The sequence below is a fragment of the Pseudochaenichthys georgianus genome, chromosome 13 (assembly GCF_902827115.2).
Source record: "Pseudochaenichthys georgianus chromosome 13, fPseGeo1.2, whole genome shotgun sequence".
NCBI classification, from domain to species: domain Eukaryota; kingdom Metazoa; phylum Chordata; class Actinopteri; order Perciformes; family Channichthyidae; genus Pseudochaenichthys; species Pseudochaenichthys georgianus.
In genome coordinates, this window is record NC_047515.1 from 30,957,340 (window position 1) to 30,969,408 (window position 12,069).

A 12,069-nucleotide genomic window follows, 5' to 3' on the forward strand; every position below is an offset into this window, starting at 1 on the left:
CACACACACACACACACACACACACACACACACACACACACACACACACACATGCCATGTATACATCACTTCAGGGGACATTACATTGACTTACATGCATTTCCTGGAGACTTATCCTAACCTTAACCATAACCAACACATGCCTAACCCTAACCCTAATCCTAAACCTAACCAAGTCTTCACCCTAAAATTAATGATCCCCCTCATGGGGACCTCCAATTTGTCCCCATAAGGGAGGCGAGTCCCCACACGTGACTGCGTAAACAGATTTAGGTCCCCACAAGTATAGTAATGCTAGGCCACACACACACACACACACACACACACACACACACACACACACACACACACACACACACACACACACACACACACACACACACACACACACACACACACATAGTATGCAAAGTATCCAAAGGCACGTAAGGGAAATGTTATTTATTCTGAAATGCCATCTCCTGGTTTTGTTTTTGTCTTGTTGATTTGTGAACAGTGCATTCAAAATGAGATTGTGTTGCTTTCCAATATTAGTACAATTCAGATATAAGATATATATACATAAGATATATCATCAGGACCACACCAATTCTGGGAAACCAGCCCGTTTGGGCCAAAACCAGAAGCTGTATTATAACAGCATGTTTGTGTGAGTGTGTGTATTAAAAAGAGAAAGAATAACATATACAGTATGTCTCTAAAATATGCCTTGTTTGTGTGAAATCAAAACAAAGTTTGTGAAGCTGTGTAGTGAAAGGCACATTCCTTAATGGATGAAAAAAAATAATACTATATTAAAGGGACTTTTCACGAAAACAAAAATGTCCTTTTTGTTTGTATTACCCTGAGTGGCATATTGTGATTCCCATAGTCTTTTCAAGGTATCTGTCTTAAAAATGTGACACTCATGAGAACTGTTGAAAGTGTATTCACCTTTATTTTTCAGAGTTCAAATGTTTCCTCAGACATACAGTATACAATAATACCGAAAAATTCATTTTTATGACGTTGTTAAATACAACAGTGCAGCTGTATATCAACCACCATTGTGTTGCATTGTTAACATTATGGTTGGAAATACATAAACTATTTAGAAGATGCAGCGTAGATCAGTTGTCATACCACAACACGAACCATCATCATTATAATTGTAGCCAGTCTCAACTCAAAGAAGCCTCAGACACCTGCCATGTAGAGTTAGTTTACCATGGGATTAGGCATTGACTATATTGATCTGCTTCTCCCAACATCACCTTGTTAGACCAATGAAAACTACACGTTTCTGTCACGTAACATGTCTTTCAGAGTATTATTTATCAAGCAATATCGATATAAAATCGTATTCGAAATATTCAGAAATCATATTATTTTCTATAGTGCTGAGGTGTCCTTACACCAACGTACTGTGTAGAGCCCTGTTCAAGGGAACTTCAGCAATTACAACAGGTCTATGAATGATGGAGATCACACCAGCGCCTTTTAATTTAATGGTTAACATTCTTGCCGAAAGACAAACCTGCCGTCCCCATATGCACATACACACACACTAGACATTAAGGTTACACTGCAATACATCTATTAACTGTGGAGTCTCTTCAGGGAATACAAGACTAATGCAATATCATTCAAGCAGGAATATGCTGCAACCCACACACACGCATCCACACACACACATACGCACACAGAAAATCTTCTTCCCATTGAATAGGCAAGTTTATATAGCACCTTTCAACACAAGGCAATTCAAAGTGCTTAAAGACATTTAAAAACACTAATTTAAAGCAAAGATATAAAATGGCATTTAAAAACACTAATTTAAAGCAAAGATATAAAATGGCATTTAAAAACATTTATTTAAAAGCAAAGATAGTAAAACATGGATAAAGAAGGTACATGAATACAAGTTACAGCGCAGTGTGAGATACACACATCTGAAATGTTTAGGTCTGCATTGCTAACTTTTTAGCAGAAGTAGTTTTCTATGACCTCACTTTCTTTCTACTTCCTTTTTTAACTTATCCTTGAGTTATTTCAAGTGTTTTACGCTAAACGAACCCCCATTTGGAAAATTCTAATCTGACCCCATGGTACCTTTTAGTTTTCGTCAAAACTATTCCTCTTTTTTAAATGCACATTAGTTAAGTTGACCTTGTCTTTCTAGGCCTGAGATCGCATACTGTGGTTTTATTAAATGTGCCAAGTGCTAGGACTGTCTTAGGGAAGAAAGCTTTTAGATGTGCAGCTCCACTAACTTGGAACGGTCTGCAAAAAGAATGGAAAATTACCAAGCTCCACTACATGTTTTTAAAGCTCGGTTGGATGCTACAAAATCAGATGCTGTTGGTACCTGTACATGTGGTTAAATATGTAAATTGTAATCCCTGTACATTTTGCTGTATGATGTCCTTTTGTTGTTCTGTTGTTTATGTTTTTATGTCTTCTTGTGGAACCTACTGCTGCAAGTCTCCCTTGAAAAAGAGATCATTGATCTCAATGGGATTTTACCTGGATAAATAAAGGTTTTGAATTGAATTGAATTGAGGCTAATCCTCCGCGAACCAGGGTCTTTAGTATATTTAGGATAAGAACAGACATAGAGCAGAGAGAAGTACTCCAAGTACTTTTAACATTTTGTTTGGTGCTTTAATAGCATTATTACTTTTCAGTGTATTACAGTGTCAGTAGCAGATTTCATCTATATCTTACCTAATTTTCCACTTGTTCTGCCCTTGTGTGTGTGTGTGTGTGTGTGTGTGTGTGTGTGTGTGTGTGTGTGTGTGTGTGTGTGTGTGTGTGTGTGTGTGTGTGTGTGTGTGTGTGTGTGTGTGTACACATGGAAGTGTGTTCATGACCGGCATTAATGGCATATGATACATCTGTGCCCACCAGCGATCTTTATGTGTACTTAGAAATTCACTCCTCGGGTGCATTATGCCTTTGAAGCTCACCAGGGTGGTCTAATAGCTTTTAATTATAATTAATTTCCCCTCTCTATTAATAACCTATATCATTCCCTAAGTGGTTCAGAGATTTAAAGGTGCTGCTTTACTCATTAGTCAATTGCTGGGTAATGGGATGGCTTTTGCTGAGTCAGCAAGAACCTAAAGTTGGCAAGTTCAACCAGTCAAAATAACTCTTAGAGCTAGATGTGATGAACCACATGGACATGGTTGACAAGAAAGGAGAGTAAAGGTGAGGAGCTACAGTAAGTATGAGGCAATGAGTGACCAAAACAGAAGACGATGGGCGATGAACACATATTGCTGCAAATATTGCATGTAAACTCTTGACATTTTATAGTTGTGGATAAAATACTCACTAAAATGATCCCAAATGTTACGACTGTCGGAAATGCCTTTGGCTTACACAATCCTTCCTATTTAATAATTCCCGGCAATTCATTTCACATTATCAGAATCCTCAACAAGTGCTATCATGTCCTCTGTGTTGTGTTAAATGAGTTGGTTTATAAAGTGGGTGATTTGAAGAAGAAAAAAAATATCAGTGTCGGAACAGACAGATGGACGGTTGCATTCACTGTATTCATTTAGATTAAATTCATCTAAAATAGGACTAATAAGTGGAATGCAATGGCCTCCCTTCTGTCATTAGTTTACAAGTGAAGTCATGCCAGCTGTTTCCTCAGCTCTCTGTGTAATGACTACCAGGGAAAAGCTCACTCCAGAGACTTCCTCTCTCCAGAGTTGAGCTGTAGTGAACCTCCCTGTGCTGTCCTCTGAGGGTTTCCTTTAAAAATGTTCCCTCTGTGATGCATTTCCTTAATCAACTCTAAAGGAAAAAATATACTAAAGTTCTTATTTTTAAAAATATATTTAAATTGATAATATGAGTGTAATGATTTTAATATAATCGTTTGTTTCTCCATGATTCCAGTGCTTTTTCTGCCCCTCTAAACTCCTGCAGCAGCATCTCACTCAGTTACACCCCCCCCCCCCCCCCCCCATTGCACACAGACACAACGTGAGCGCGCACCACTGAGTTGGCAAAGTTTGACGCGCCGACTTTCACAGCACAGACTCGTCTGATAGAAACCAGAAAACTATTCGGGATATTTTCAGTGACTCAACAAAATGTATGTACGATAAGAAGTTCGGCGCCTGTAAGCTCATGTCTGGCCGTGAACGGAGCTATATCACCCCCCACCTGCACTTAATTGTTTCGGAGTTCTGCTCTCGGTTCCTGTGGGCGCGTAACCTTTTTTTAGACCAGGATAAAAACTGGGATTTTTTTTGGGCACTTTGGCAGGCGACAGGACATCGTGTGCGCCAGGCAGAGAAGTCAACAAGTGGCTCTCATGTACGGTTAGAGGAGAGAGAGTATGAGAGCTTGAAGTTGCTGAATGGAAAGTTAGTGGCTACTTTCTTGGTCGCAGGGTAGAGTAACATTTAGTTTGAACCACTGGAAGTTGAGGAGGACATTTATTCTTAAGGCGTTTACGAGTTTGTTATCACAATGAACAGACCAGTGGTTTTCCAGATGTGGACGGTTTTACTGTTGGGGACTATCACCGGGGTCTGCAGGGCTCAGGTCGCCACCGCCAAAGTGCTGAGAGGAAACATCAGGAGAGACGGTGAGTTCATTTTTAATTTGTTCGATATATTGTTGCTTGTGTGGTTAGTGTGTCTTTACTGCTAAGAGTCTCTACACCATTCATCAATGATACACTGTAGTAGTGAGCGTTTGTAGGATAATTATATAAGAGGTTTTGTTTCTACAATATGTCAGTGTGTACAGTAAGTTATTGTATAGGCTACTTGAAGCCCTATAGTTTATAAAGCTTAGATGAGTTTTATGTATTCATTGGATCTATGTGTAGCCCTTTTATTTTCTTCCTAATCTTTAATACTGATTTGAAAAGATCAATGATATTTTAAGATATTTTATTGACAGGAAAATAGTCTTCTTACAATTAAGTATTGTCTTAGGGTGGTCAATATCATTACTTAAATATTCAGGAAGGATCAATTGTTTGTACAAGAGTATCAGTTAACTAGCATGTTTTGCTGTAGTGAATGATGCAAGACAGAGTGGAAATGCTGGTGAAAGAAGGAGACAATGTAAACGATGTAAAGTATTTTAGATGACAAGCTGCTTCACATTTTCAGCCTTCAAAACTAAAAAGGTAGCATTCATATTTCAGACAACTGTACTAAGAGTGAGACTCCTGTCATCGGTGCCGTTTGAGTTTCTTGCATCAAGCTTCAGACTCCCTTAGCCTCTTGCCTATCTGACTTCCTGCAGGTGCGCCATGCTTACTTTTTACTTGGCCCTGAGGCTAAAGTTGCAGTGTTAACAGTACCTTTGAACACACCCACCCACCCACCCACACACACACACACACACACACACACACACACACACACACACACACACACACACACACACACACACACACACACACACACACACACACACACACACACACACACACACACACACACACACACACACACACACACACACACACACACACACACACACACACACACACACACACACACACACACACACACACACACACACACACACACACACACACACACACACAGCTGTAGGGTTGCTTTTGGCAGGGAAACATGAAAATACCACTGTATTAGGTTCTAGCCTGGATGACTGCCCCTGAGGCCGGTCTCACCTCTCACTCCTCTCTCTCTCTCTCTCTCTCTCTCTCTCTCTCTCTGTGTGTGTGTGTGTGTGTGTGTGTGTGTGTGTGTGTGTGTGTGTGTGTGTGTGTGTGTGTGTGTGTGTGTGTGTGTGTGTGTGTGTGTGTGTGTGTGTGTGTGTGTGTGTGTGTGTGTGTTCATAACAACATATTAAAGGAGCTCCGGATGAAATTCCTCAGAATTTTCTGAAGTTCAAATAATGTTTTGCTACTGCAGTTACCTTTGATCAATAATGTTATGAACCAAGGCAGCTATATCATGCATGCAATTAGCATAGAGTCTGACATGCTATGATATGTTATAATCTACAGATGTTGATTGCAACCTGCCAAATAACAGTTGTGGGTCTTTTATAGTCACAACAGCATCTAAAGTTAGAGCATAAATCACACAATTGAAGCCGAAAGTGACAGCTGTGCTGCAGCACTTAATGTAAGACGGGATAAAAAAGCAACAAGTGATGACAAATAAACATCTAGTTACAAAATAAAAGTTGATACTGTTAGGAGACGACAGCTGCACTAACTATTTGGTGAAGGTTCTTTTGACCATCACCAACAGGACAAAAAGTGTCCTATCTAAATAGTATAAAGCAAAACATCTGCACTAAAGCAGAGTTAAAGCTCCAACATGGTTTTACAATTGTTAGAAATGATAATTGTTTTATTATTTATAGAGACAAATCTAAAGTGCATCTCAATCTTAAAGAAAGTCTCCAAATTATTATCAGTTTTTTTTAACTTTCATAATAAAATCACCAGATTCAAATTATACACTGTTTCTCATTGTGTTTCAAACCCACACAAGGCCTTAAAGAAATACTTTTTTGTTATAAACACATAGTAAAGTTGTATTAGTTTGGTTACTTTTGAACTTAAAGAGGGAAACTCACTGCAGCACATATAACTGAGCTGTTTACTCTTGCCATCTGTCAAACTAATCCAAACTGAGGGAACTCCCTGTGATGATGTTGCCAGGAAATGATTGGTTCAGTGCACTCACTCAAGGAAAATATGGCCATTAACATCAGAGAAGAATTGTTCCTCACAAGCAGTCAGTGAAACTCATAGTTTTAAAGATGAGATGGTATTTTCTTCAACACTGCACTCTGCTTATTGTTCTCACAGAGTTTTCAAACCACCTTTATGTGCTGTTTCTAATATCACATCAGATTGCTTTTATCTGTGATCTCCTATGATCTTCAGTTGCACAAAGGCTATGAGTGGCTGTGATAGTTGCTATTGAGACAGACTGGTTGTTATATGCTGCACAGCCTTTAAAATCGTTGTAATCCCCTGCAGTCTTACAACAAATATACTGTGCTCAGAAGTTATCTTTATGTGTGGCGGCTTATGCGGAATATGAGAGCTTAGTTCCCTTGTTTGATTGACTGCTGCTGATTAGCTTGAATTTCTGTGTGCAGGGGTGAACCTCAAGCTGATAGGGGCTCCGCAGCTTTCACTCATCCATTTATCATTGTGGATGTGTGTGGGTACAGTGTAACTGTGTGTGTATGCATGTACAAGAGTGCTTTGACAGAATGTCTTAGCTTTACTTAGCGGAATACCCCCCAAGGTTTCTTCTGCCGTGTTTGTTCAAAGATGTACTTATTTTGTTGTTATAGCATTCAATAGGTTTTTGTTTGGGTGGGGGGCAGTGTGTTCTTGTAGCAAAGGAAATACACATGTATGCATATTTACACAAACAACAAAGTAAACAATACCTGGCCAACAATACCTTTAGTTTAAAGTGTCAGGATTTTCCATTGGATTGATTTATTTTTAGGACCAAGTGCAGGGATGCTTGCATTATAAGTCACAATCAAAAACAGAAACTGTCAGCAGTCCTTCCTAATTAGCTACAATATACTATTTAGATGTTGTATTATCTACATATATGGACACATGCCTTTCATCGTTGAATTCCCTGGTACACGTAGGCTACACAGTGTTTCAAAATGCCAAGATCCAGAGAAAGGTGTTGCACAACATTCTTTGTCTGAATGTGTGAAATACTTTTGAGATTTGAGTGCACTGTTATCTTTGTTTTTGTTTTGACCCTGTTGACTTTCAGATGAAATAAAGCTAAGCAGAAGTCGTACTCCCACAGTTTATTCTACAAACTCACATGCATTCGTGCGTTCTCGGCTCACAGAATAACGAAGTTCAGGTACACAAACACAATATATTTTAGAAAGGCCTCCTGGCCTCTTTCTGATTCCTCTTCTTCTTTCTTCCAGTACCCTTATCTGTTGCCTTCTTCTCTCATTGCTGTCTTATCAGTCTTTGCCTCGCTACGTATCACTCCATCGCTCCAGATCCTCCTCTTTCAATCTCCCCCTTTCTCATTTCTTTCTTTATCTCCCCATCTCCCCCCCATCTGTTTCAGCTGTTTTTAATCAAAAGCTTTTTCACCCTGTCGGCTCTACGAACAAATATAATGCGGCAAACATTTTCACAGACACGCACGTCAACACATCTACCTGCAAAAAGACAATACTTTTAATTACCCTTTCTGAACCAACAGAAACGTTACCATATATCATGGATACACTTAAAAGATTGACATTCACACTACTGTAAATAAAAGTGACAAAGAGAACTAAATGAACAAGTATGTAAGTAATACACACATTTATAAATGCAGACAAGTAATAATATGATTAACAAAAGCATGTATGTTCTCATACTGAGCTAAGCTAGGCGTTGGTGCTATCAGGCAGTGTGATGTCATGGTCCTTGACTGTGTGGCCTTGCCTCTAAAAACATACACCCTCACACACACACACACACACACACACACACACACACACACACACACACACACACACACACACACACACACACACACACACACACACACACACACACACACACACACACACACACACACACACACACACACACACATACAGTACATACACAAGGTCCATTTATTAACAAAGCTTTTGATCATATCAATAAATACACGTATTATATCACACCACCTCTTAACTTTAAACTGAGACTTAATGGCAGACATTAAAGTATTGTTTCTCTGTGTTTTGAATTACATACTGTATATTTTCTCTTGGGATGTGTAGAGGGCCATCACCCTGGTCACTCCATCCAGCGACCTATGATTAATTATAATCAATGAGTCACTCTCAGGCCACCCGACATGGAAGTACTCTCCCGCCCACCCAGGCCGACAGACACAATTACAGGACCTCCCTTCCAAGGGAATCCCCAAATAAACAATGTCATCTCTCACACACACACACACACACACACACACACACACACACACACACACACACACACACACACACACACACACACACACACACACACACACACACACACACACACACACACACACACACACACACACACACACACACACACACACACACACACACTTTCCAAGCAAGGAACGGCATGAGCCAAACTTACCCCACCCCGAAACATTTGGCAGACAATGTTTTCTCCTGCAAAGAGGAAAATGGGGTGGAGACCACTTGGACAGGAAAGCAAAAAGTGAGATGATGCCTTGGAAATGAAATGGAGTTAGGGGGAAGCTCAGTTGTGCTTAGGTTTAAGGAGGAGAGGGCAGCAGGACAGAAGTGAAAGTTTAGAAGGGATCTTAGAAGAGTTAGAGGGCACAGAGGTAGAGGATAGGGAAAGGTGTTTTGAGAGAGATATGCCAAGTTGAAAGCCCTGTCCCTTCACTTTTCTGCCCTGTCAGCTCAGAATGAGAGATAGTAAGACTAACGGCAAGCCAAATGGACAGAGTATAAAAGAGGAAATGGAAGAAAGCATCACTGATAGAGGAGTGGAGGGGAGGAAAGATAAGGTATTTCTGGAGAGGGAGAGCGGACAGAGTCTAGTGCCGAACATCAGCAGATTATCTGATCTCCGTATCTGATCAAAGCTTAAAGCATAAAGAAAAAAGCAGGACAAAAGAGGGCATGACCACAGCTCTATCAGCAAGCATTACTGCACCGCTGATGTACGCCCCAGACAGATCTGGCTTCCAAGATGTGGAGGGTCAGGCGACATGTGTGCACACCCAGAGAAGTGGAAACATAATTAAGCTTCTTCACCTCATGCCCCAAATGTGATTGTACAATAGAACAATTAATTCCTCAAGATTATCCAAATACACAGAAGATCCTTATTCAGGAAAACTTTGAATCTTTAATGCCGAAGCAGTTAATTCATCTAAAGCCATCATCAAGTGTGTTCTCCTAGAAGAATTATTATAATAAGGAGTTATCGATTGAATGAGGCAAAGGCCTGACAAGGGGACTGTGAAAAATGTTATTGTTCCCAAAAGACATTTTTGAGTATGTACTTAAATTACAAAGTTTTCTTTAATTTACGGAGCGTCCACACTACAGCTTCAAAAAAAGCTTGGAGCTGGGCGTGTCTGTAGCTTGGGGATTTTATTCAAGCAATGCGACCAACAACCAATCACATGAATCTCCCGCCCCCGACATACAAAGCAAAAACCCCCGGGGATTTTATGGGAGCAATATATATAATATAAACTCCCCAAACAGGCGAAAACCTAGCAGTTTCACCCACTGTCTCTGCCACCTCCCTCCATGCCTGGTTCCTCCGGTTTGTATCCCGGTAGGTGAAGAGGGTCTGGTCATACAACACCGGGTGATTTGCTACGGCGATAATTAGTTTCTCCTCCAACTTTTTTTGAAATATAGAAATGAACGGCGGGAGATCTCTCCCAGCTTAGACGCGGTTTGATTGGCTACGGCTTGAGCTGTCAGATTTTCCGAAACGGGATTTGATTGGCTGGCGCTGGCTACTCCGGCGTCTCCGGCGTCAGAAGTTGAACAATGTTCAACTTCTGACGGCGGAGACGGCGGAGACGGACCGCTCTGCTACCCACAATTCAGTTCGGCGAAAAAGCGAGGCAACGTGACGTCACCCCATTGAAAGTGAATGGGCAGATTGGAGTTGTCGACGCTGTCGACGCTGTAGTGTGGACGGGCCGTTACACTGAAAAAACTGAAGCATTGATTTGAATTAATTATTATTTAATGATTGGCATTCAACTAACCTCATACGGTGATGTGACAAATGTTGACATAAAACATTTAATTAAAGTCAATGCTTCAGCTTTTTCATTGTACTTTCGGTAAAGATAATTACTTACCTCCAATGTACCATTTTTTGTTGGCTATACCAACTCAATGTGTAAGGCAACACATCTCTTTTTAACTTAAGCTGAGTTGGGGACACAGTAGAGGAGAATTATAGAGCTTGCTTGAAAGAAAAAGAAAGGGAGACAGATGTTTAGGCATTGGACAGTGGGCAGTTTTGTAGCTCTGCCATCTGACTTGCACAGTAGATGCATGGTAGATAACGTCAGCAGAGACAGAAAGAAAGAGGATGCATGGATAAATAGATAGGATAGGAGAGAGATGCAAGGAGAAATTAGGAAAGAAAGTGGATAGATAGGATAGGATACGATAGGATAAAATAGTGTAAATGATAGTCTTGGAGGAAGGTAGCAGAAAGCTTGTAAGAGTAGAAGTAAACAAGTCAAAGTTATAATTGAAGGGGAAATTAGAGGTCAAGCAGGATAAGATGGAGGAAGAACTGAAGGGATGGAGAAGAGAGATGGTGTAGTGCGCCAAAATGTAATTTAAAACAAAAACAGCTGACAGGGAGGGTGAAGAAAGAGCTGGAGAGGGAGAGAGTGTGAGAGAGAGAGGTAAGATGAGGCAAAGTATTATGAGAAGAGATAGAGCAGGTGTGAGAAAAATAGTGATTGAGTGCATGGCACTGCATAGCAGGAACAGGAGTGTGCTGAATAATCAGTGACTGTGAAATAAAGCACTTCAAAGTTTAGAAGAAAAGGTGAGAAGGTTTGTTAACACACGTTGAGTCACCCCCACAAAGTGAAGGAAACACCTATGGATTTGAATGAAGGGTAATAAGGGGAGAAAAAAAGAGTGTGTTGATGACCGTATAGCGAGCTACGTTTCCTTTACTTTTGGGGGGTGACTCAATGTGTGTTAACAAACCTTCTCACCTTTTCTTCTAAACTTTGATATGCTCTGTCTTTATCCTTCACACACAGAGCTATTGTCACTTAACATTAAGAAAAATGAGAAAAAGTATGATCCATTTGTGTAAATGTGGTAGAAATATAGAGATATAAAAGAGAAGGATGTGTGTGCTTGTGTTTGTGCGTGAATGAAAGTGTACTTTTGTTTGCAAATGAAAGTGCAGTTAAATTTGAACACTGAACTCAACTGTGTAGTAACACAACTGTGAGTACTAAAATTAGCCATTTCCGTGGTATACGTTCATCACGCTAAATTAGCAACTTTTGGAAGTAATACTGCCAGCTACTTTGATTGGAAATGTTTAATGTT

General features: G+C 40.2%; 1 protein-coding gene across 2 annotated transcripts in view; it reads left to right on the top strand.

Moving 5' to 3' along the window:
• The first annotated feature begins 3,998 nt into the window (after positions 1–3,998).
• Positions 3,999–12,069, top strand: part of pdgfd (platelet derived growth factor d) — a 48,811-nt gene continuing 40,740 nt past the window's right edge. For both annotated transcript variants that reach the window (XM_034097607.2, XM_034097608.2), the window contains exon 1: positions 3,999–4,591. In XM_034097607.2, the coding sequence (XP_033953498.1) occupies positions 4,474–4,591 (118 nt within the window). In that variant the 5' untranslated portion in view covers positions 3,999–4,473. The remainder of the gene's footprint in view (positions 4,592–12,069) is intronic.